The 26,810-nt window shown below is 42.2% G+C and overlaps 1 protein-coding gene across 2 annotated transcripts in view; it reads left to right on the top strand.

Annotated features, from left to right (window-relative positions):
- The first annotated feature begins 2,109 nt into the window (after nt 1-2,109).
- The window catches only part of ZNF292 (zinc finger protein 292), a 94,899-nt gene continuing 70,198 nt past the window's right edge, over nt 2,110-26,810 (top strand). Inside the window, exons 1-2 of one of the 2 annotated variants that reach the window (XM_043890546.1) lie at nt 2,110-2,240; nt 2,439-2,635. In XM_043890546.1, the coding sequence (XP_043746481.1) occupies nt 2,468-2,635 (168 nt within the window). In that variant the 5' untranslated portion in view covers nt 2,110-2,240; nt 2,439-2,467. Of the gene's footprint in view, nt 2,241-2,429; nt 2,636-26,810 lie in introns of those variants that run through there. The other variant, XM_043890547.1, reaches the window with a different exon arrangement.

Below are 26,810 nucleotides of genomic sequence, written 5' to 3'. Positions count from 1 at the left end.
TAATATAAGACCAAATAGACTTAAGCGCAATAATACATTGTGTACTTGTAGATACACCTTTTTAAATATATAATGAAATTCCTGCGAGAAGATCGACTTGTCAAAGCATAGAATTTCCAGTCCTCGTTTAATTAAAAAACCTGCACTTCTGTAGAGATTCGATGGACATGTCTAGCTAGCACCTTTGGCGTTCCAAATTGAATCTACGTTCATTTTCATAATAGAGCACTTGTCAGAGGGACTGCCACTGCAGGTCACTCTTCCTCAAAACTGTACGCTGCCTCAAGGCAGGGACAGTTTCTATTCACCTTTGATTTTCCCCTGCGCAAAAGTATCAATAAATGATTGTTAAGTGATTACACCCCTCACTCCAATCCTTGCATTTTCCATAGATTCTAAAGCAGGAATGTAGGAACGGGGCGGTGGGGAGGAAAGATACCAAATAAAAGTGAACGACTTAGTAGTCCAAGCTGAGGCACATTTGCAAGACAGTGATAATGCTTAAAATCAATTTGTTAATCAAATCTTTTTGGTTTTAGGGCTTACAAGAGCAGGAAGTGGAAATGATCGACATTCTCCGGGCTTTTAAGCCAATAAGTGGATACATCTCTTTTGGATATATTTTGCTTTCTTTTCTCCTTTTTTTTCTTTCTTTTTATATATTAGGTGTGGTGTAAGGCATTATACTTGAAAATATGCCTTGCTGGCCTTTGATACCTTAGATGTTTTGGATTTACTGGTGGCTAATCTCATATTTCTCATTTTTTATATTTTCACTGGCATCTGACGATAACATACATTGGAGAAATCTGGCTTAGATACCTAAAATACCCCACTTGGGAACATGAGCTACAAATACTAATATCCATTAGCTACCTTAATTTTTGGTTTTTAGCTCTCAATGACACGTTTGTATCTTTGTTCCTTAGTCTTTGAGTGTACTCCACAGACTCTTCTCTTCGTAAATATTTGAAGAACCTGTGTTGTTAATAGGTAATATCAGCACACCCATGCTGTATTATTATTTAGCTGATAATTGTTTTCATAAAGGGTTAATTTTGTGCCCACTGTCAAACACTGCCATCACTGATGCATTACAAAACATTCATTCTGGACAACAAACTGTCTAGAATGTTTCCTACTAATACTAGAAATCTCTAGATACCTCATCACTATCATTGTTCCTGAATTTCTGTAGACCAGTTGTAAGGAAGATAAGCCTTTTGTCTAATTTTAGACTACTTAAAAAAATATTTTAGTCTGAACTTTACTTACGCACTTGAATTTTTGTTCTAGTTCTATTTTGTTCAAGTGCCAAGTATCCATTCTTTTCAGGTTGTAAATAAAATATGGTTCAGAAGACCATCTCTATTTACAGCGCCAGGAAAAAATGCTGTTAAACTTATAACTCTAGATAACCTTATTGTTTTGTTTTACAATTTTACCTCCGTTGGGATTTTTAGTGAAGTCCTTATTGCTGTCTTTTTTTGGTCTTGACCTACTTCCAAGAGCTTTCATATACAACGTGTTTCAGTGTTGGTGATTTCTGTAGTGTGTAGGAGAGTCTTAAATCGCGGTGGAACAGATTAGTTGGCTATCATTTATTCCAGAAATGTCTTCGTGGTTTCAAATCACCTGGTTTCAACGTCCACAATTTCACAGTATGAAATCTTTTAAGCTCCGCTTTTCATGGGTTTGCTCCGTTCTCCAGACTGAGGACTGACTGGACCTCATTCTGCTGTGATCCAATTGTTATTTTTCTTTGTTGCCTCCACCCCCTAGAGATTGTATTTCCAAGGGAGAGGCGTTCTTGGGGCTGCAGAGGAGAGTGGGACGAGATCTGGTACCTCAGGCAGTGGGAGGAGATCTCTCCTCCCCATCCCGGTGAGAAGTTGGGGGCAATTTTGACAGTCCAGCGTCTCGCTTTGGCTCTCGGGCTTGTGTCCATGGGTAGGTTTTACCTGCTCCCAGTTCCCCTGCCTCTGGCCTGCCTTCGGGCCAATCGCAAATGCAGCCCTTACCCCACCCCACCCAGAGCGCCCCCTCACCCGTCCTCTTGGGGAGCTGGGACATGTGTCCGCAGCAGACTTCGGGGACTGGGGAGAGCCACGCCGGGATCCGGACGCTCGAAAGGGCAGCCCCTCCCTAGGCTTTTCCCCGCGTCGCGGCGCCCACGTGACCGAGAACAGGCCTCCGCCGGCCCGCCCCTGTCGTCCGCTGCTGCCCACTTCCCGCTCGCGGTAAGTAAGCCGCGGTTTTCCGCACCGCCCAACCCCGCCCTCCTGCTTTCCCCTTCCCCTCACCTCCCTCCGGCGGCCTCGCGCCACCCTGCCCGCCCCCGTCCTCCCCGCCGGGCCCTTTGTACGTGCTCGGCGGCGTGCGAGCGCGCCCGGCACGTGACCCCGCCGAACGTGGCATTGTGTTATCACGTGACCCAGGTGCGTACGCGACGGAGCGGGGTGTGAAGATGGCGGACGAGGAGGCCGAGCAGGAGAGGTTGAGTCGCGGCGGAGGCGGCTGCGCCGCGGAGCTGCAGCGCCTGGGCGAGCGGCTCCAGGAGCTGGAGCGGCGGCTGCGGGAAAGCCGGGTGCCGGCCGTGGAGGCGGCCGCGGAGTACTGTCAGCAGCTGTGCCAGGTGAGGGCGCCGAGGGTCCCCTCCCCCTTTCCCGCTGCTGGAGGGGGACGAGGGCGAGCGAGCGCCTGGCGGCCGAGCGGTGGTCGGCGCTGCCTTGGCATCGTCGGCGCCGCCGCCCGGGCGGGAGCGGCGAGCACCAGGAAGGCGCCTTTGTGTGGCTGCCGTTGTGGCGGTTGTTGTCGGCTGCTCCCGGCTGGGGGAAGGGAGTTGTGGTCAGGATGGAAACCCCCCCTCCCCTCTCCTTCCCCGAACTCGGGACTGCGCGGTCCCCGACACCGAGAGATGCAGACGGCGAGGTCTGCAGCCCTCGCCGCTGTGGACGCGGGTAAGCCGGGAATGGAGGCCAGGTCCGCTTCCTCCTCTCATTGTGCACCGGGGATTACCGCGCCCCGCGCCTCTGCGCCCCTGCTCCCCACTTCGACGGGCCTGCGCCCCCACTGGTTTGATAGCTTTGCCTCCGCTGGCTTGCTTTCATCCGTCCCGCCCCCCGGTCCCGTTCTCGCTGTCTCCCGGCCTTTGTTGTTCGAGTTTCGCTTTAGGACTGAAGGGGCCTTTGTTGATGTTCCGAGGAGCAGTCCCCGCCGACCCCTTCCAGCCGGCGAGACGTTCGGGGGTAGGGGGCGGGGGTCGTCCCCTCCTGCCTTTACTTGCTAGGAGTCCCGCTTCCATGGTAAAGGCTGCTCTCCTCGGCGGAGGGAAACCATGTGTGTATCCTAGGGTCGAATGTCCCTACGGGGTGGCTTCTCCAGAGCCCGCTTCTCTTTTGCTTTCACCCTTGGAGGAGTGTGTGTCCTGTCTGCCCTTCCTCCCCCGCCTACCCACCCCTCTATTGCTTGGAGCCGTCCCTGTTTGGCCTCCCGGTGGAACGGAGAAGGTTATGTGGACCCGTGCTCAGGTCAGTTTCAGGCCTTACCCTCCTCTTTTTTTTGCAACAAGGACGCTGCTTTCCAGTAACTGCGTTCTAACCAGGATTTGGAATGTTAATAGCACTGTTTGCTTGATAGAAATCGGGGAGTTTGTGTCTACATTTGGACTTGATTACATACCCTCCAGTTAGGTTTGAAATTTCAAGGTGCTGCTGCTGGCTATGGTGAAGATTTTGGTTAGATTATCTTCTTGAGGAAGCAAAAGAATTTCTAGGGGTCGCATTTTGAGTTAGCTTATGAACATATTATAGAGAAGTTGTTTAGGAAAGATACTGAACTTCAGGTGAAACAATGGTGGGCCTTTTTAGCATATCAGACTCGATCACATTTTCACTTAATTTTTAGCCTCCACTCTCTGAAAGCTTTACAAGATCAGGGATACTTGATCCCATACTCAAAATTCTCCATTGTTATTTGCACCTTATTGTCACAGATTATTTGATAGTGGTTCATTTTCTTGAAATAAGCAAACCAAAAACAAATTTGTGAGACCGCAAGGTGACTTTCTGGGAATAAATGCAATGTGAAAGCCACCCACTTAAAAGGTAATATAGGTCTGGTGAATACCTTTGCCATAATTAGAGATTATGTCATTCCTTTGAATCCTAGGATTATAGAATTGTTGAAATTTACTAATCTCACTATCCTGACTTTAACCACTCATTCCTAATTGGCCTTGTAGATATTAAAGTTTATCTTAGATTTTTTTTTAAAGCCAGAAAACTTTAGTAAGATATGCATAAAAGGAGCTCTTTCATTTGTAAGTGAAGTTAGCTTTTTAGTCCGTGAAAAGTGTATCTTTGCTGAAAGACATTTTTCAGGTAGCAGTTTCCACTGATGGATTTAAGGCTGATTACTGTAAATACTCTTGAGCAGCTGTAATTATAAGCAGAATTAATAATTCTGGGAAAGTGAAGTCTCATACAAGTTGGTTTCATTTGGAGGCTGTGCAACATAGATAGTTGTCACTTTAAAATGATTTTTAATGCATGAAGCAGTCTTCCTTTTTGTCAGCATGAAAGAAACTTCCTGTATCAGTTTCAAGTGTTTAGTCTTACAACATGTACATTGTTTTTACTGACCAGTGCTACTTGAAATAGTGATAAAACAAATGCTGGGTTTGTGATTTTCAAAAATGAAGCATTGCAGGCACTAAAATCCCGCAATAATGTGACTGCATTTAAAAGTGATCTCCATTATTTGAATATGAGGGTGTATCTGATGTTTCAGATCTGCTGTAGAACATTTTCTATATGTGTGTGTGTATATATATTTGGTTACCTATTTGGTTTTGCTAGATGGGAGATAACTGGAAACAATTGTTTCTTTAAAATTGTGTCATAGCCATTGTTACTTAACATTTCAGATAGGAATTGAGCAGAGCAATGGTTAACAATTACAGGATTTATTAGAGCGGTCTAAAAACAGTGCTAGAAATACTAGGAGCTAGAAATTGCATCTGCCTTTATTGTTTAGCTTTTCTGTCTGAGGCTTCATTGTAAAACGGGAATGTTCACACGCTTCAGGAAGGCAAAGATGAGTAAATATTTGTCAGAGTTAGTGTGCTTCAGAGTTAGCATTCTGTGAGTGTTGATGCTTGGTGCTTGTGGAACCCTCACTGTTGCGTGGATTTTAAAATATGACTTAGTTTATATCCTGAATTTTTTATCTTAACAAAAGGTGAATTTCTGGAGAATGTAGTGAAACTGACGGAAATAAAGTTGCTTACTCTTTTCTGTTACAGATTTTTCTTTCCTTTTGAATGAGGTTTGGGAGAGTAACAGATTTCTTGAGTTCTGAGACGTAGAATAGAAATGAGAAATGTTTAAGTTTTTCCTATTGTTAACAGTATTGTTTTGCTCTTTATATTGGGCTGCTTCCTGGAAGCATGCCCTGCTTTTACATGAGCATTTGCTTTAAGTACTTTTATTTTAAAAATAAAAGGAGGGGAAGGTGGTAGACATGGGCACAAGGGAGTGTCTGTAAAGAAAAATCTTAGGTTTCTTTACATGTTTTTAAGCTAGTTGTAATCTGGATAATGCTTACTTGTTTAAAAAACAAATTAGAATAAAAACATCTGTATCATTATTATATATAAAAACTGATGGTAGTTGGGACTTGGGACTTTCTTGTATTAGACAAGACCAGCATTCACTCACGCTTTCAGCATTGTTATTGAACACCTGCATGGGGACCAGGCGACCGTGAGCGTGTTCCTTGGCCACAAAGATTCTACAGCCTCTGGAGAAAGGCAAATAATTGCAGCAAAGTGTGATTTATATCTTTTATACAGAACACTGTTTGGAAGTTTCAGCAGAGGCATTCCAGTAGAAGAATTGTTCTGAAAGGATTTTAAAATGATTGTTCATTTAAAAACTTATGGTATTGAAATAGTTGAAGAATGAGTTGTTGGAACATGGTGTTTGTTGACAGCATTATATACCTGACTGGATGACTGCTTGATGAATGAGTAATGACTGGTTTTTGGTTATTACCAAAACTGATAACCATTTTATTTAGGTTTCTAAATAAAATCTTTTCTAAAGATTTTATTTATTTGGCTGCGCAGGGTTCAGTTGTGACATGAGGTCTCCAATCTTCCTTGCTACCTGTGGGATACTTAGTTGTGGCATGCAGGATCTAGTTCTTGAATTGGGAGTGTGGAATCTTAGCCAGCGGACCACCAGGGAAGTCCCTAATAATTATTTTAAAAGGTGAAATTGCTGTTGTGGAAATTCAGTTGCATATCATACACACACACATATCTCATACCTTTGTTCATACCATAATTCATATAAGCAGTGCTTCTCAGCTAGGCATAGTGCTTTTTCCCACTGCATTTCTCTATTCAAGGACATCTGGAAATATGTGGGGTCAGTTGTTTGGTTACTGCAGTGACTGGGGTTATGATAACTGGCATTTAGTGCTCATGGGCCATGGATGCTACATTTTCTGAAGTCACCAGGACAGTTGCACACCACTGAAATGTACCTCTCTGCCTAAAGACCCACAAAGACCCACAGTGCCCTTTTGAGAAACAGTGGAAAAAAGAAAAGGAATATATTAATGTTTTTGACTGTTATGCTCTTCTTATGTTAACATAGGTATGTTGGGCTTCCCTGCTGGCTCAGACAATGAACCGCCTGCATGCTGGAGACCTGGGTTTGACCCCTGGGCTGGGAAGAGCCCCTGGAGGAGGGCATGGCAACCCGCTCCAGTAGTCTTGCCTGGAGAATCCCCCATAGGCAGAGGAGCCTGATAGGCTACAGTCCATGGGGTCGCAAAGTCAGATGTGACTGAGCAACTAGGCACACAGGTGTATTAAGAAATGGAGTTAATCTGGAACAGATCCAGGCCAGTGCTTTGTGACCGTTGTGTAAATGCACACGGAGCTTCAGTGCACATTGAACTTCAGCATTTCTACTTTCTTAGCAGAAGTTACAAGCAATTACTTAAACAATTACTCAAACAATTCACTTTTACTAGGTTAAAAAGGGTGGCAAATTCAGCATCCTTAGTTGACCTGATTAAAGCAGAGATTTGTTGACCTTTTGATGTCACTGAAATTCTGTGCTTACAAAAAGATACAGGAGACTAGTAAGAAGTAAACGAATAAGATTTAAACATCACTTTAGGTACATGCTTGGCCGTCCAGTGGTTAGACCTCTGCTTCCACTGCAGGGGGCGTGAGAGTCAATCCCTGGTCTCACAGGTGAGCTAGGATCTCGTATGCCAAGTGGCAAAGCATCGTTCCCTCCCCACTCCCCACCCCCCCAAAAAGAAAAGATTGAAATGTCACTTCAAGATGACAGTTGAAGAGAGTCAAAGGCTGTGTATCAACATACTTGCTTTATTTTTTATTCTCTTTTTAAATTGAAAATGTGGTATGTTAAAATGATTTTTTAAAAGACAAACTGAAAACTTGATCTCCTTCCCACCCTAGATGTCCAGTCACCTTCCACAAAGATAGTCCCTTAATAGTATTTTATGGATCTTGCCAGAAATGCCGTTTACTCTTTTAAGAAAAAATTTTAAAATGAGGGCATAGTGTATAGTGCATCTTTGTTTCACCAAAAAAAAAAAAGGTATCTGAGAGCATTTTGTAGCTGCACGTGTAAACCTGTGGCTTTCTGTTTTAAATTGTATATTGATTCTAGTCTGTGTCTTAATCAGTTAATTGTTGGTGATTATTTAGAAGAAGAATTTAATTTCATGTGCAGCAGTTTCAGTAGAATTCCAAATAGGTAGTAAGCACTTCAGCCTGGGGTATCAGAAGGCTTTATTGAAGAGGTGGGATTTGACTTAGACCTTAATGCCTTTATTAACTATGTTTAGTGCCTTATTGGTGTGAGAAACAAAAATGAAGTTAAAACCTTTGAGAGCTACTAAGTTAAAATTGTGCAGTTACAGTATTTCTTTGTATATATTTCTTTCGTTTATTTGATACAAGTTGATTTTTTTGTCTGCGTTTTTTGCTTCGTTTTAATTGTAGTGGCAAGAATTTTGAAAATTCTTAAACATTCTCCTTGGGAAACCAGACTTGATTGTTAGAGACTATCTTAAGTTAATTTGTAGGTCACTTCAAATCAGAAGAAAAGATGGCTTGCTTGTTAATTAGTGATAATTACTTTAGGTATTGAGGGAGTAATAAGTCATTTAAACTTCAAAAGTTTAGGTAATGCCCAGGGGAAATAATTTAGGTGTTCATAATTAGAATGATTGCATGCTAGAGACATTAAATTCTGCTTTGCAGAATATACTTAGTATAGAATATACTAAGTATACTAATATACTTTCCAGAATATACTTAGTAAAGGAAAGCTTTACTGAATTTTGCTTGTCTCCTTAACACTTCCTGGTCCTAACTTAAAATAGGGGAAGGGAAGATGTAATCTTCAATTGCCATTCATAATATTTTATATTACTTATCTGCAAAACCAAGGATTTTTGAAAACGTGTGGTCTTAACTATGAAACTGCTGCTGTACTTATTTTCCTTGAGATGCTGTCAAAGTTGAGAAATTACCTTATTTTTCTCAACTCCCACACATAAATTCAGTTCAAAAATTAACCAACCAATATGTGAGTAGCCTTGCTTCTAAAATGGAAAGTTTACTTATTATTAATGTGTTTGTCAGATACCCTGTATAACTTTTAACTATGTATTTTCCAGGAGAGTCTCTTGATTCATTGTTTCTCTTTTAGCATTTAGAGTTGCACAGTGCACCTCATTAGAAAAAATGTTGCCTCTCCCGCCTTACCTATATTTAGCCAAGATTTGTTAAAATTCAATCAGTTACACACATATTTATAAATGTATTTTAAGCAAATATTTAAATTCCTCTTATGTGGGAGCATTAAGAGAGCTCTGGAGACTTGTAGCATAGACTTTGCAGAATCTGGCGCATACATTCATAGTTAAATAATGCTATTAGATAATAAAGTACCTGGTGATACAGTAAATGGAGTGTGAATTAAGAAAAACTAGAGTATTTTGAAATTACTTAAATTGGCTAAAAATTGAACAGGAAAGGAAAACACTGTTTACATTGGGTCTTAAATGTGGGTAACTAATGTTAGAAGGATGGGAATAAACCTCAGGGAACTGGAACAACTTTTCAAACTGGCATCTTGGAGAAAATGTCAGGGGCTGAGATGAAAAACAGGATAGAAAAGGTAGGTTAGAACCAGTTTAAGGATGTAAGATCCAAACCAAGGAATTTTAACTAATCTTGTAAGTGTAGAGGATATATGGTTACCATTTCCTGAAGACTTGCGCTTCCAAGTTTGAGGTCCTCACATATTTAGAAGTTCAGAATCTTAACAGCCTTTGTTTTTTCTTGAAATACCCTGTATCAGTCGATGCCAGGTAACTACTCAACCACAGTGGCTCTAAGAGAGTAGCCCTTCTCTGTTACTGTTACAGGTTTATGGGTCTGAGGAACAGCTCTGCAGGCAGCTGGTTGGTGGTCTGAACTGAGTGATCCCGGATGAGCCCGCTCCCGTCTTGTGGTTGGTGGTTTGGTTGAGGAGCCCCAGTGAGGTTGGCTCGTCTCTGCTCCGCTCTTACCCTCTGCTCTAGTGAGGCAGCCTGAATTTCTTCACTTGGCAGCAGGAATGCCGGTTCCCTCGAACAGCGGCTTTCCAAGCTTCTGCTTCTGTCATGACCCGTTGGCTCAGCAAGTAGTCAGAATCAGCCCCTTTGTGGGTGTAGTGAGATGTGATTCTTCAGGGACCACTTTTATAACAATCTATGACATGTCCTAGTGGTGTGGTCACTCACCTAGAGCCAGACATCCTGGAATGTGAAGTCAGGTGGGCCTTAGGAAGCATCATTACAAACAAAGCTAGTGAGGTGATGGAATTCCAGTTGAGCTATTTCACATCCTAAAGATGATGCTGTGAAAGTGCTGCACTCAATATGCCAGCAAATTTGGAAAACTCAGCAGTGGCCACAGGGCTGGAAAATGTCAGTTTTCTTTCCAATCCCAAAGAAAGGCAGTGCCAAAGAATGCTCAAACTACCACACAATTGCACTCATCTCACACGCTAGCAAAGTGATGCTCAAAATTCTCCAAGCCAGGCTTCAGCAATACGGGAACAGTGAACTTCCAGATGTTCAAGCTGGTTTTAGAAAAGGCAGAGGAACCAGAGATCAAATTGCCAACATCCGTTGGATCATTGAAAAAGCAAGAGAGTTCCAGAAAAAACATCTATTTCTGCTTTATTGACTATGCCAAAGCCCTTGACTGTGTGGATCACAACAAACTGGAAAATTCTTCAAGAGATGGGAATACCAGATCACCTGACCTGCCTCCTGAGAAACCTGTATGCAGGTCAGGAAGCAACAGTTAGAACTGGACATGGAACAACAGACTGGTTCCAAATAGGAAAAGGAGTACGTCAAGGCTGCATATTGTCACCCTGCTTATTTAACTTCTATGCAGAGAACATCATGAGAAATGCTGGGCTAGAGGAAGCACAAGCTGGAATCAAGATTGTCGGGAGAAATATCAATAACCTCAGATATGCAGATGATACCACCCTTATGGCAGAAAGCAAAGAAGAACTAAAGAAAAGAGCCTTCTGATGAAAGTGAAAGAGGAGCGTGAAAAAGTTGGCTTAAAACTCAGCATTCAGAAAACTAAGATCATGGCATCTGGTCCCATCACTTCATGGCAAGTAGATGAGGAAACAGTGGAAACAATGACAGATTTTATTTTGGGGGGCTCCAAAATCACTGCAGATGGTGACTGCAGCCATGAAATTAAAAGACGCTTGCTCCTTGGCAGAAAAGTTATGACCAACCTAGACAGCGTATTAAAAAGCAGAGACGTTACTTTACCAACAAATGTCCATCTAGTCAAAGCTATGGTTTTTCCAGTAGTCATGTTTGGATAAGAGAGTTGGACTATGAAGAAAGCTGAGTGCCGAAGAATTGGTGCTTTTGAACTGTGTTGTTGGAGAAGACTCTTGAGAGTCCCTTGGACAGCAAGGAGATCAGCCAGTCCATCCGAAAGGAAATCATTTTTAAATATTCATTGGAAGGACTGATGCTGAAGCTGAAACTCCAGTACTTTGGCCACCTGATGCGAAGAACTGACTCATTGGAACAGACCATACTTTTTTCATGCTGGGAAAGATTAAAGGCAGGAGAAGGGGTTGGCACAGGATGAGAGGGTTGGATGGCATCTCTGACTCAATGGAGATGAGTTTTAATAAACTCCGGGAGTTGGTGGACAGGGAGGCCTGGCATGCTGCTGTCCCTGGGGTCTCAAAGAGTTGGACACGACCGAGGGACTGAACTGAACGGAACGACATCCCACTTGTGTTTATTCTCCACTGCAATTCCAGGCAGTTTTATGGGTCACATTTTTATTTTTCTTCTCTGTAGCCCCATCTCTGCTTTCTTCTCACATATATTCTGTGATATTCAAAGATAGTTAGATTTTCAAAGCATATCTAATTGTCCATTTTCTCCCTGGTTGGCAAAAGGCATTTCATTCCTGTTTTCTAAACTCAGTCTCTAAATAGAAAGGCATCCCACCCCATCATTGTACCTTTGGAAAATTTATGGAACAATTTCTTATTTCCCATGGTTCTTTACCTTAATGTCAAACCTAGTCTGTATTTGGTGTTTTGTGTTGTCTCTCTGTCTTACACAGTTTAATAATAAAAATACAGTTCTTGTCCTAATGTTTGAACTTATTTTTTCTTAACTGATAAACTTCTTTTAACCTGTCATTCAGTTCGTGAAATTTTCCCAACATCCTGCTTTTAACCTTCTACCTCAGTGACAGTCCCGTACTCATGACAGTTTTTCTCAGGTCTCTGTTTGCAGAATCTCAAGAGTCTGTAGGTTTTAGAGTTACTCAGCTCAGAGTAAGATGCAACTTTTTTTACTTCACCACTAAGTTGTCCACTGAAACAAGATTAGCAGACATAAATACTTACCTTTACTATGTGTGATGCATTCTGTTATTTTTTGAAAGCTGCTGTTGATTTTGTGATCCACTAATACATCATAACCAACAAATTGGCAAACACAACTTTGAGGGAATTAGTGGGCACAATTCACGAGTAAGCACAAACCCAGGTAGCCCTTTGTTGTAAGGTAGCCTTCTAGTCTAGTTGATTCAGATCATGCATACATTTTTATTTGTGAGGAGCATCAAAATTATAATTTTACATTTCTTACAGTGAATGCTGAAAACCCAGCATGTGTCCAGGGAATCGGTTTGAGAAATGCTGGCCCAGGATCAAACCCACAGTGAAGCTTGAGCCCAGTCATCTCCTTGCTTTGTCACTATTTTTGTCATACTTTCACTTTTCAGCAGGAATTTTCTGCTCAATCTAAATTGTTCATTCCTCATTTTACTGCTTTTGTGACTTTGTTCAGAGGAGCAGTGTTATGCAGTGAAAAGTCTTTGTGTTCAAATAGGAGGTCTCCAACAATCCACGCAAGGTTTTAGCTCATACTTTGTCTGGGGTGAGGGTGAAGCTTGGAGTTATAGACTAGACCTAACAGACTGAAGAGGAAAATAATTAATGTTCAAAGCAGGCACTGTTAGATGCTTTACTAACAGTGAATTGTTTAATCTGAAGACCTATGAGGTCATAGGATTAAGAACTGTTTAGTATGTTTAAATGTCTGTTTACCCAGATTGCCTCTTAAGATCTCATCTTTGCTATATGATGCTTGTTCAGTATGACAGTGATTTATTTCACTGTTATCAGGCACTTGTTTAGGAAGACTGAGCTATGTGGTTAAATGGTCAGAATGAAGCAGTTCTTTAAAGCATGAATTTCAAATACGTGGATGATGTGTTCGTGTGGAAGGCTTGGCATCCTTACGTTGCCTGGCGTACAGCAGCGTCGCAGCGTGTGTTCGGTTCCCTGGTCGCGTGCACCCCTCTGTGCCCCCGCGGACTGCAGCACGCCAGGCCGCCCTGTCCCCTCACCAGCTCCAAGTCTGGTAGGCAGTATTACTTGTGTTCTGAGTTTATCACTCCTAGATACAAGCTTTATTTACTTTCTTTCTTTTTTTTTTTTACTATCATTTATGTATTTGGCTGGGTCAGGTCTTAGTTGTAGCATGTGGGATCTTAGGGCATTTGGGCTCAGTAGCTGTCATGTGGCCTTCATTGCTCTGTGGCATATAGGATCCTAGATCGAATCTGAGTCCCCTGCATTGGAAGCGCAGAGTCTTAACCACTGGGCTGCTAGGGAAGTCCCAGATTTTACATTTAGAGAGAGGTCATCTAAATTTAAAAACAATAATTAATTGATTTGGTTGTCATCCCAGTTAGTTTTGGGGTGTTTTGGGTTTTTTTGCCTCTCAGCTGCCTGACCAGGTGTTGAACCCTGACCACTGGACTGCCAGGGAACTCCCCTAAGCAATCTGCAGAGATACTGGAAAGCTGGCATAACAAATACTTAAATTAAGTCCTGTAGTAATTTTGACTTACCAAAGTTAATGAAGCAGATATTTGTGATTTTGAGAGAAATTTATTTCCAGTAAATCAGGATGCTTATGTTTGCTGCTGCTTTTAGATGAGCCATTATTGTCAAAAGCAGGCATTTAGAATTTTTATTTGTATAAAATAAATAGCTTGCATTTTGTGTTTTCTAGATAAACATTTGTACATATTCTTGATCATTTCCTAATTTCTGTAAATATAAGAAATCCCATTTAACATAAAAAACTTGAAAACATCATTATACACTTAATTCAAAAGCATGAGTATTTTTGTCAGTTTATATTCTGAAAAGTGTAGATTTTTATTTTCTGAACAAAACTTGCACAAGATTATATTTCAAAAGAATAAAACGTGAAGCTTAATAAAATACCTGTTAAAAATTAATGGGCTTTCCAGGTGGTTCAGTGGTAAAGAATCCACCGGTCAATGCTGGAGACGCAGGTTCAATCCCTTGGTTGGGAAGATCCCCTGAGTTGTTGCTCAGTCGTTCATTCATGTCTCACTCTTTGGAACCCCATGAACTGCAGCATGGCAGGCTTCCCTGTTCTTCACCAGCTCCCAGAGATTGCTCAAACTAATGTCCATTGAGTCAGTGATGCCATTCAACTATCTCATCCTCTGTTGTTCCCCTCTCCTCCTGCCTTCTATCTTTCCCAGCATCAGGGTCTTTTCCAGTGAGTTGAGTCTGCGCATCAGGTGCCCAAAGTACTGGAGTTTCAGCCTCAGCATCCGTCCTTCCAGTGAATATTCAGGACTGATTTCCTTTAGGATTGGCTGGTTTGATGTCCTTGCAGTCTAAGGAACTCTCAAGTGTCTTCTTCAACACCACAGTTCAAAAGTACCAATTCTTCGGCACTCAGCCTTCTTTATGGTCCAACTCTCACATCCATGCATGACTTCTGGAAAAACTATAGCTTTGACTAGACAGACCTTTGTCAGTCCCCTGAGTAGGAAGTGGCAAGTCACTACAGTTGCCTGGAGAATCCCCATGGACAGAGGAGCCTGGCAGGCTACAGTCCATGGTGTTGCAGAGAGTTGGACATGAGTGAGCACGAGCATGGCCTAACATTGATGCTTAAGTAGTTTGTATCTGTAACTTGCCATGACTTACCCACTACATATTTATATAACTGTGTTTTGAATCTTTTTAGGGAAATTTAAAAAAAAACTGCTGGACTAAATTGGGATATTGCAGATAGCATAATAGTGTGAATAAAATCTATATCCTCAAACAAATTGATCATGAAGTTCATCATCAGCATGAAGATATTTTATAGGGAGAGTATCTGAGTGCTTGTCATAAACTACTGCTTCTTAGTAATTCAGGATTAACCCTAGTAGTATGTAAAATTGAATATGTTGGCAAGAAATGAGTCAGACTTAGTATATTTAGTACTGTGACCTATTTAGTATTTCTGAAAAGGCAACCTGATATTGTGCATGCTACCTGAAGAGAAATTAACACCCAAAAAGACCTTTGAGGATTTACCTATCTTTAATGAAAACATTTACAGTGTTTAGTACCCCCCCTCCCCCCAGAGTCATCTTTTGTTTTACTTGATAGGAAAACCTACCCTCTAGATTCTTTCACGTATACCTTGCTTGATAGTTCATTAGATACTGTGAACTAAAGTGTTGGAATTCTAAGGATGTTGATTTTAATTTTCATAAAAATTGTTTATTGTGACCCTTGACATACTACCTATGACTTTCCTGTTTGTTTTTCCTTGAAATTGAGGTGCTACAGACTTTTGTTGGTTGTTACAAGAATTGATCAAAGGCATGATTATGTAAAGTGATTGTTGTCATATAAAGTAACATTTTCATTTACACTTAGAGACTACTTTGGAAACACCTTTGTTGTTTTATATATGATAATGATCTAGCATAATTTTTTTGTGTTAATACTGTCATTTTCAAGTCATCTGTTATCACTCTGAAAATAGCATTAGATTTCTGATTTACCAACTTGGTTGAAGTCTACATTTTAGAGAACGCAGAATTAGATTTTATAATAACTTATGAAAGATCTTTTTGTCTTTGGAGAAGGGGTACATATTATTCAATGTGTGTGAATATGCCAGGAGAAGATTATTGGCTTTGCAATTAAAATCTTTCCTTTGTCCAAAATTGTAAAACTGGGATTTGAGAGGCTGGGATGAGAGAATCTAGTATTACCTAGTAGCCAAAAGTATGGATTTTGAACTATGATTTGAATCCAGCTCTCCTACTTCTCTGGGACTTCAAGCTTGGTTTTGTGCCTGTGTCCTCATCTCTGGACTAGAAGTAAGAATAATATCTGCCTTAAAGCTGCTGTGATTAAGATATAATATATGTTGGGCACTTTGCATATCATGATGCTGGAAGCACACAGCAAACGTTAGCTGTTATTAATAATACATTTACAAGGACAAGATGTGAAACTTTCCCTCAGAAAAGAATATATTTCTGTCGCCAAGTCAGGTCTGACTCTTTGCGACCCCATATGAGAGAATATTAATCTTAGTAAAATAGTCTTTAGGTTCTTCTCTAGTGGTTTTCAAACTTAAAAAAAAGGAATGAGGGAACTCCCTTCTCCTTCCCCTCCCCCCCAAGTCTGACTTGAAATCTTGTGAGTAAAACAGAAAAGTTGCAGCCGCGGAAGGTTTGGTGAGTGTAAGGCTGAGGAGATCAGTAACACTGCTGTTGCAGCCGCGGAAGGTTTGGTGAGTGTGAGGCTGAGGAGATCAGTAGCACTGCTGTTGCAGCCGCGGAAGGTTTGGTGAGTGTGAGGCTGAGGAGGTCAGTAACACTGCTGTTGCAGCCGCGGAAGGTTTGGTGAGTGTAAGGCTGAGGAGATCAGTAACACTGCTGTTGCAGCCGCGGAAGGTTTGGTGAGTGTGAGGCTGAGGAGATCAGTAACACTGCTGTTGCAGCCGCGGAAGGTTTGGTGAGTGTGAGGCTGAGGAGATCAGTAGCACTGCTGTTGCAGCCGCGGAAGGTTTGGTGAGTGTGAGGCTGAGGAGGTCAGTAACACTGCTGTTGCAGCCGCGGAAGGTTTGGTGAGTGTAAGGCTGAGGAGATCAGTAACACTGCTGTTGCAGCCGCGGAAGGTTTGGTGAGTGTGAGGCTGAGGAGATCAGTAACACTGCTGTTGCAGCCGCGGAAGGTTTGGTGAGTGTGAGGCTGAGGAGGTCAGTAACACTGCTGTTGCAGCCGCGGAAGGTTTGGTGAGTGTGAGGCTGAGGAGGTCAGTAGCACTGCTGCCGGGGGCGGCAAAGGGAGTCCAAGCATTGTTCTCTTCAGATGTCTTCTTCTTCTCAGATGGGTCTTTTTATTTTCCTTCATTCTGCTGCCGCTGTACACTCTCCCAGGAGAGAATGAGTGAGCTTGTCTTAGAGGCAATAACAAAGCCATCAATGAAGTAATACATTGTATTTAATTTTTCCACACTAAATAAACTCAGTTTTTGGTACTTCAGATTTAAAATGCACTTACTTCTCTGGGAACATGGCACTGATGTAAGTATGTCTAGATAGGGAAGCTGCATCTTACCAGAGAAACAGTAGATGTTAAATCATAGTGAAACTTGCACATGGAGCCGTCCCACAGGCACACTCAGGGCTTGCGTTTCATTCTTTCTGGAAGCTTACTGGGGACCTAGACCAGCTTGTATACCCCTCATATTTCATGTTTTTCTCTAAATCATTTCTTTTCTTTCTTGCGTTTGTGAGGAAGTGACTGTTACCTGGCAAGTGGATCTTATCTGTGGCCTTCTCAGAGAACCTTTCCACTAACCCTGATCCTTGCTGCAGACTGGATGGTCTTTTCAGCTGTGCGTCTTCTCATAGAACCTTTCCACTTTCCTGTTCCTTTATGTTTTTCTTTCCGTCACGTCTCTCCTTCAGCTTACAGAGATGTGTGTGTGTCTTTCTTGTCTTATTGCTTTGTTGATCATGTCTTCAGATTTTCTTCCTTTTTTTAACCCTTTCTCTCCACATATGAGATGTCTTCTATCCTAAAATTTATTTATTTTTTAAATTTTTAACTGGAGGGTAATTGCTTTATAATGTTGTGTTGGTTTCTGCCATACAACAGTGCACATTAGCTGTAAGTATATATGTGTGTGTATATAGACAACCCCTCCCTCTTGAGGCCCCGCCCGCCAGGTCCTCACCAGCTGGGCGGGGCTCCCCGTGTACAGAGAACATTCCCACTGGCTCTGTCCCGCCTTGTGGTGCATTCATGCCGGCGCCGCTTGACTGGTCTCACCCTCTCCTCCCCTGTGTCCACAGGTCCATTCTCTCCGTCTGTGTCTCTATTCCTGCCCTGCACTTGGGCTCGTCAGTACCATTTTTAGATGTTTTCTTTAACTCTTGTTTTCTAGTCTTTCTTGCCAAACTTCTTTGGAAAAGCACCCCCTATGTTGTCTTTCGAAAATGCTCTTTTGAAGGTCATTTGCTTGGCATATTTGTAATACTTTATTAACTTTAGATCCAAGTAGCAATCCAGCAACTTAGACTATTTCCTATGCCTGCACATTGTGTTTAATAAAATTTAATTGTCAACATTTTAAAAATCATAGGCTTTCATGTTGAAATGAGACTGTTTGATTTCTCCTGGAAAATCAGAAAATTGGGTAATATTGGACTCATTCAAGGCTACCAGCTGAAGTGGAGCTTGCTCAGCCTCTGTTAGCATTTTAAAATGTTTGACCCCATCTTAAGTCGCTCTCCCTTCAGTTTATTTACACTGCCCTTCCGATGCTCCTACCTTTGTGACTGTTCCTTCGTCGTCTTCCCTGAGTTCCTTTCACCTGCTGGAAATGCATGGTCATTATTCACTAATATTAATATATTAGTATTTAAGAGGACCAGACCCAGCAGTTCTGAAGATTTTTGTGGCATTTCTTCAGTGTTCTTTTCTTCCTTTCACTCTTCACTAGTGACCCTCCACCATTTTCCCCACCTCATCATCGTGCCTGAGACAGGACACTGATCAGAAGGCGGCTCACATCAGTGCATTCCAGACGGTGCTCCTCTTCAGCAGGTGTGCACTCCGACAGCTTCCCCGTCACTCAGGATGCGATTTCCAGGGCGTCCCTCCTCTTAGGCCTTGCCACTCTTTTTAGCTCTTGCCTGTGTTCCCGACCACCTGTGGGACCCTTCCTCCTGGGAGCTCAGCGGGTACTTTTGTTGTTGTTTTCATTTCTACTTACTTGTCTGTTTTTGGCAGCGCTCGGCCTCTGCTGCCGCACCGGCTCTTCTCTCGTTGCGAAGGGTGGGGGCGGCTCCCCGGCGGCGGCGCTCGGGCTTGCCAGGCGCAGGCTCCGTCGTTGGGGTACACCGGCTTAGTGGCTCCACGGCACGTGGGGTCTCTCCTCAGCAGGGACTGAACCCGTGGCTCCCGCACGGGCAGCTGCATTCTTCACCAGCGAGCCAGCAGGGAGCCCCCAAGTTGGTATTTCCAGTAAACAAGTCTGAGATTGAGCCCATCCATGCTCCTCTCCACTCCCCCACCCCCGACCAGAAGGAAGACTCTGCTCCCCTCCCCCGCAAACTTGGGTTCTGAAACCTTGAGTCATTTTCAGCTCCTCCTCCACCTCCGCAGCCCAGTCACTGAGTTCCGTCAGCTTTATACGCGCCCGGACCCTTGTACCCTCCTCTGCTGAGATCTGATGTACTGTCAGTAACCGCTTAGTTTCTTACAACAGCAACAAAAAAAACCCAACAGAGGTGTTTTCGTGAAGGTACTTTTCTGTCCATTCACTTCGCTAATCTATCTTCTACATTGTCACTAAGATTGTGTTACCCTTTCAAAGCATGGAGAACATATCTTTAAAGACTTTTAGAAGGGTAGCACAGTGTGGAAGAGTCCAGGCACCGGGAACTGAAACCCCAGCTCCGCTCTTGACTGGCTGCAGGCTCGGTCTCCTAACCTGTTAAATATGGGAGTTGTATCGTGAGGTCACTGAGGCACCACACAGCACCCGTCACATTAATAAGCGCCACATAAAATGCTCTTCCGTGAAAAACAAAATTCAGGCTCATTAGCCTTGCATTCAAGGACGGTCGTGACCTGGCACCCAGCCTGCCAGCCTGACTTAGTGGCAGCCATATCTCTCATTTCTTTTTTAGGTAAAGCCGTAAGAGTTTATCGTCTGTTCTTTACTACAGTTTGCATAGCTTCCCTCACCTCTGTGCTTCGGCTTTAGCTTTCCCCTTCAGTGTTTCCTTCTGTTATCAACTCCGTTTCTCCATATTTTCTCCCTTCAATCTGATCAGACTGTTAGTTATTATTACATTTTTCATGAGGCTTTGCTGTACTTCTAAATGGATTTAATGGTATATTCCCTATCCCTTTTTAATGAACTGTGTGTGCTTTTCTGACTTTTTATCATAGGTTTTCCATATTAAGATTGTGGTTGTCTCTTCATCCTCTCCCCAAACTGGAGCTCCTTAAAAGCAGGGGCCATGCCTTATTTTACTGAAGCAGAAGTGGTTAAATCTGTTGCATGAGTGTCTTCTCTTTTTTTTCTTGAATAGGTTGGTTTAAACTGTGGGTTGAATTTTGTGCTCCGTTACTTATAGAAATTAGGTTTCTTCTGACCACTCATGTTTCATGTCAATTCCGACATGAGTTTTCTGTGTTTGAGGCAAGGGTTCAATTTGATCAGATGTTTTTATGAAGCAGACTTGAACGTGTGATGAGCAGTAGCTGTCTTAGTATCATGCGTTTGCTAAGTGCTGACTGTGTGCAAGGTCCTGGGATGTGGGTGTGTGTGTGGGGGGGGGGGTGGCGTGAGGGACTGAGAGAGGTGAGCTCACTGTAATCCTCAGTCATCCTCTTAGGGAGCTGTCCACTACCCATATTTATGTAGGAGACTGCTGAGGCACAAATAAGTAAAGTAACTTGCCCAAGTCAATAAACTTATTTAATTTTAAAAGCAAAACACAAACTAAGTTAAACTTCTTTTGTTTCTTTTTGGGTATTAAAATTTATTTTACATATGAAGAGAGCTTACAATAATAACCTTAAATTTTTTGAAACTAAACTTCAGGAAAGTAGAGCAATGAATATAGGCAGTTATTGTGATCAAATTTGAGTAATAGTCTTATTTAAGAATGTCTTGGTTTCTTTGTTTGGCAGTAGTGGGAATTTCATTAGTTTTTAATTTCTTTGAGTAATGTTGCATATTGGGAAAGGAGTACATCAAGGCTGTATATCGTCACCCTGCTTATTTAACTTATATGCAGAGTACATCATGCGAAATTCAGGACTGGATGAAGCACAAGCTGGAATCAAGATTGCCGGGAGAAATATCAGTAACCTCAGATATGCAGATGACACCATCCTACTGGCAGAAAGAGAAGAGGAACTAAAGAGCTGCTTGTTGAAGGTGAAAGAGGAGAGTGAAAAAGCTGGCTTAAAACTTAACATTCAAAAAATAAAGATCGTGGCATCTGGTCCCATCACTTCATGTCAAATAGATGGGGAAACAATGGAAACAGTGACAGATTTTTTTTTCTTGGGCTCCAAAATCACTGCAGATGGTGACTGCAGCCATGAAATTAAAAGACACTTGCTCCTTGGAAGAAAAGCTGTGACCAACTTAGACAGCGTATTAAAAAGCAGAGACGTTACTTTGCCAACAGAGGTCCGTCTAGTCAAAGCTATGGTTTTTCCAGTAGTCACGTATGGATGTGAGAGTTGGACCATAAAGAAGGCTGACTGCCAAAGAATTGGTGCTTTTGAACTGTGGTGTTGGAGGAGACTACTGAGAATCCTTTGGACTGCAAGATCAAACCAGTCCATCCTAAAGGAAATCAATCCTGAATATTCATTGGAAGAACTGATGCTGAAACTGAGGCTCCCAATACTTTGGGCATCTGACGTGAAGAGCTGACTGACTGGAAAAGACCCTGACTGGGAAAGATTGAAGACAGGAGGAGAAGGGGATGACAGAGGATGAGATGGTTGAATGGCATCACCGACTCAGTGGACACAAGTTTGAGCAATGTCTGGAAGACGGTGAAGGACAGGGAAGCTTGGTGTGCTGCAGTCCTTAGGGTCTCTCAATTTATAGGTCTTTTAAGGGTATAATCAATACATATTTATAATAAATTACAATGAGGGCAACTTGTTGAAGAAATCTGTTTCTAATGTCCTAATATAACTAAGATCAATTCTTTATCAGAATAAAAAAAAAAACTGCATTTGTGTTGTTTGGCCTCTATATAGTGCAAAGAAGTACCTAAAGTCCATGGGGAAAAGTAGGTCATCAGTGGTCTTTAAAACTGCTTTTAGTTGGGAATCTCATAAACATTTGAATATGAAACCTCAGTATAGGGATGTCTTATTATAAACTTCACACATGTGCATGCTTATTACTTCAGCTTGCATTGCTATTTGAATCTGTTTATTAAGTAATAAAGTTTGTATTTTAGATAGATTTCATAGGAAAAGTTTTTTCCCTCTTCTGTACTGTATCTTGTACTCTGTTTGGAAACCTCTGGTTTATAGTGCTACAAGTAGCTGATGTTTCTGAGATACATTGTTGTATAACTGCTGGGTTTATTTTCCGCATTTTCATAGTGTACTGGAGAAGTGACGGTTTTGTTTTTCATCCTGCCTTTGAGCCACATTTAATGTAATGTGTATTTCCGGTTTGTGTTTCTGTCCTGCTTTACCCTTTATGAGGATCCCTGAACGCTGAGTGTGCCTGTTACGTCAGATTCCCTCTCAGCTCTGAGTCCGCTTGCTCTGATGTTGGAGCTTGGTCCTTTAAGCATCTCTCCATTGATTGAGTTTGTCAGGAGGGGATCTGAAGGGACTTTGCACAAAGAGGGCTTCTTGTTTCTCGCCGCGGCTGCGTGGCCGTGCGTGGCACAGATGCAGGGACAGCCAGTGGCTCTGCCCCGGTGGGTGCCCAGCGTGGACAGCGTCCCGCTGAGCTCACAGCCCCAGCCCCGGGGTTTGGGACCCCCTCTCCGTGTCCTGACACGGACGTGGCGCAGCCCCGCTGCAGCCCCGCGCCCTGTGCGGCTGCTTACTCCGTAGGCTGTGTCCCGCGGCCTCTCTGGGCAGATGCTGCTGGCCAGCCGCTTAGGCCAGGGAGCCCAGCCTGCCAGACTTCTGTACCATCCTGTGGGCCGCAGCCAAGTCTTCTCCACCAGAGTGCAAGCCCTCGCTTTGGGGAGGGGCCCGCTGCCTGGCTGGTTTTTTTGCTTCTGGTTCTGTCTCGGCTCTTGAGTGTTTTTTAGAGTGCTCTTTACCTGTCTGTCTGTTTCTCCCTGTTACGAGCACTCTTCATGTGAGACTTTCCCTGTTCAAATCCCCAGTTTTTTCGTTTGACCCTGATGCAGTGGGCTACAATGAGATAAATTACATACTAAACGTAAACACTGTATGCAGATTAACATCAGTACTTTCCGCCTCGTACACTTTGCATATTTCTCTCATCAGCTAGTTCATGGAAACTGGCTTTGGTATTAAAGGAATATATATATACACACACACACCGTGGTTGTAAATTCAGTTTTTCATTCTAGTAGGATTATAATTACGTAGGAGTGGTCCTGAAAAGTCATTGCTCCCCAAAGTTGTTTAGATGAGGGAATGGAGCAATTGTGTGTGTTTTCATAGTTTAATATCTCTCATACTTTAAACAATCAGGAAGCATCAAATGAGAACTTTTCAGTCTTAAAATTATTAGCATATTTATTGCTCAAAAAATTTCCACCTGATCAGTTTTGGAATAAATTAGCAAATGACAGGCAGGAGTTATCTTTAAAGAAATTCCCCAAGTAGGAGGTTGGGTTAAAAACAGCACACCCGCACTGGCGGAGGATGTGGGGCTGGGGAGGCAGGAGACAGAAGTGCCGTCCTGGCTGACTTGGTGCTAGTGACTTCCTACGTGGTTCATCTCTAGACCTCTGAGTTTGATTCTGTTTAACATTTTCATATTTGAGGTTTCTTGTGGATGTTTACAGTTAGTAACTTTGCTAATTCTAAGACTGATCTATCTTCAGGGACACTTAGCACATGCCTGCAGTTATTGCTGCTATGCAGTTGACTAAAATACTCTAGTAAATACTACATTCATTCCCAGGAATTTTTCTCAATTCTCTGCTTACTGCATATCTGACATCCACTATTTGTGTGAACCCTAGTTCCAGCTTTTTCTTTGAGGCTTAAAATGGATGAAGATAATGTTTCCAGAAGTTGAAGATGAAAATAATAAAAATAATAATCAGATTATTGATTCTGTAGCCAATAATTTTGCGGTATCCAATAGCCTTTACCCTGGCATGAAAGTAATGAATCTACATAGTGTAGTAAATAAATTATGTATTTTTAATTGATAAAACGACACCAGAATCTGATTTGTGTTTAACTTCACTATTTGTGACAACTTTGGTAGAGAGATTATTGAAGATAAAACTGATAATCCTGACTTTGTAGATGATTATTTTCCCAGTGGAACATTTATCCAGTTAGTATTTTAAGTAAATTTTTAAAAGCAAATGACATTTCCAGTGAAGGAGCCCATTAAAAAAAAAAAACAAAAAACAACCTAGCTTATAATTACTGTGTATACCATGAGTGCTTTTGAAAAGGAAAAATGTATTTTTTAGTAAAGTTACAAGTAGAAATTTTTCTCCCTGCAGTGGAAAGAATGGTACTTTATATAAGTCTTTAAGTCTTTGACATATGAGATTGATTCAGTAAGTGTGTGATGTACTTAAGAAAGACTATAATTACAAGGAGATGAATCTAATCATCTTAAAGAAAAATAGAATTCTTTGCAATAGTGAAAGTAATCTGGAGGGAAGTAATTTGTAGTGTGTGTGTGTGTTAGTCACTGAATCGTGTCCAACTCTCTGTGACCCCCTGAGAAGGAACCCACCAGGCTTCTCTATCTGTGGATTTTTCCAGGCAAGAATGCTGGAGTGGGTTGCCATTTCCTTCTCTAGGGGATCTTTCAACCCAGGGGTTGAACCCGGGTCTCCTGCACTGCAGGCGGATTGTGGATTTTTCCAGGCAAGAATGCTGGAGTGGGTTGCCATTTCCTTCTCTAGGGGATCTTCCAAACCAGGGATTGAACCCGGGTCTCCTGCACTGCAGTCTGAGCACCAGGGAAGCCCAGTTTATAGTATGTATTACTATCAAATGCATGTTTTTCTTGCTGGTTGTCATCTGCAAGAAAATATAATGTGAGACTGATGTGGCATATGTTGTGTCTTCGGAGAAGCTAATGGCACCTCACTCCAGTACTCTTGCCTGGAAAATCCCATGGACGGAGGAGCCTGGTAGGCTGCATCCATGGGGTCACTAAGAGTCGGACACAACTGAGCGACTTCACTTTCACTTTTCACTTTCATGCATTGGAGAAGGAAATGGCAACCCACTCCAGTGTTCTTGCCTGGAGAATCCGAGGGACGGGGGAGCCTGGTGGGCTGCCGTCTGTGGGGTTGCACAGAGTCGGACACGACTGAAGTGACTTAGCTAGCTGGATTCCAAGGCCTTGGCACTTAATGCTGGAAAATACACATGTCCTTAGCTGGATCTTTAGCTGATGGCCTGTTGAATGAACCTGTTTTGTGGACAAATGTTTGGCATTTACTGATGACCTAATGCAGTTTGGTGCTTCTGTGTTAAAGCTGCTTTTACTACTTAACTGTCTGTGCTGGCAGTGGAACAGTGAACGCCTGTAAGTAGCAGGAATGTGAAATAAAAGAGTCGCTTGGGTAGGGAAGGGCAGTGAAGAGCCAGACAGCGCCTCCATGACGACTCAGGTACTCCCTGCTTGCTCGTTACTGCCGTGGGGAGCTCTGGACCCATAATTGCTAGATCTTCCGGTTTGTCCAAGAACTAGAAATCACATGTGCATTGTCCCAATTTTGAAATATTGGCACTAACTCAAAATGTCTGGGAGGATCCCCAAAACACATTGTGTCAGCCAAACAAAACATGTCTGGGAAATTTAAATTTATTCCTGGATATTTTGAGCAGTCCACAGTTTGCCAGAAACAGTACATGGAAAAACTCCTCCCCCAGAGTGAGATTTGGTTATGATTCCATCACTGTTAATGTGTTTCCCTTCTTCATTTGCATCTCTGAAAATGGTACTCCTGAAGGCATCTGGAAAGAGGTGTGTACAAATGGATAATATGGTGGGAGGAGGGAAACAAGTCAGCCAGCTTTGGCACCTTCTTTAGAGTAGAGAACTCCCTGAGGTAACGAGTCCTGTTGGCAGGTACCTAGGAAATCTCTTACCATCCTCCAAGTCTTGTGTTTCTGCTATAGGACTGTATGCGTTGTTTAATTTATCCTGAGGCCTGACAGATTTTTAACCAGTATTCTAGGTTTCAGGAACTGTTTAAATGTTGTATATATCCAAGGGTGATTGTATATCAATGGAAAGACAGAGGAGAGCAGATCAAATAATATTAGCTTGCAACCCTGTTAATTTGGTTTGGGTGATTATTTTAAAGAGTTAAAAATATACTTCTGTTAAAATTAGGTTTTAGAATGTCAGTATTCTTATTTAATTTTTTTGCATTATCTAAGAATTCTTAAGTTTAGAATTAATTAGCTATATTAGCTTTTGTAACAAATAGATACTAAGTTTGAAAATTAATGAAAGATTTTAACAAGTAAATAACCTTTTAAAAATAAATTTCTTTTTTAAAAAATAGTTATTCATTTATTTGGCTGCATTGTGCTCAGTAGTTGCAGTGTGGGTTTAGTTGCTCCAAGAAGGCATGTGGGCTCTTAGTTCCCCAACCAGGGATTGAACCTGCATCCCCTGCACTGCAACACAGATTCTTAACCACAGGACCACCAGGGAAGTCCCAGAAAATAAATTTCTTGTTAGGATAGTTTTAGATGCACAAAAACATTTTGAAGACAGGACAGTGAATTCCCATTTACCCCATGACCAGGTTCCCACATTAGGCACATCTTGCGTTTGTGTAGTGAATTTCTCATAGTTAATGACCCTGTATGATACAGTATCACTAACTGAAGTTATACTTTATTGGCATTTTCTTAGTTTTTTCTCTTAATGTTTTTTCTTGTTTCAGAATCCCATCGAGAACGCTTTACACTTAGCTGTCACACCTCCTTAGGTTTCTTTGTGCGCTAATGAACTTCTCAGACTTCTTGTATTTGATGACCTTAAGTTTTGAGCAGTTCAGTTCAGTCGCTCAGTCGTGTCTGACTCTTTGCGACCCCATGGACTGCAGCACACCAGGCCTCCCTGCCCATCACCAGCTCCCAGAGTTTA

This window comes from Cervus elaphus, chromosome 28 (genome assembly GCF_910594005.1).
Source record: "Cervus elaphus chromosome 28, mCerEla1.1, whole genome shotgun sequence".
NCBI classification, from domain to species: domain Eukaryota; kingdom Metazoa; phylum Chordata; class Mammalia; order Artiodactyla; family Cervidae; genus Cervus; species Cervus elaphus.
The sequence above is the reverse complement of the archived record's forward strand: the minus strand, read 5'-3'. Positions and strand labels throughout refer to the sequence as shown.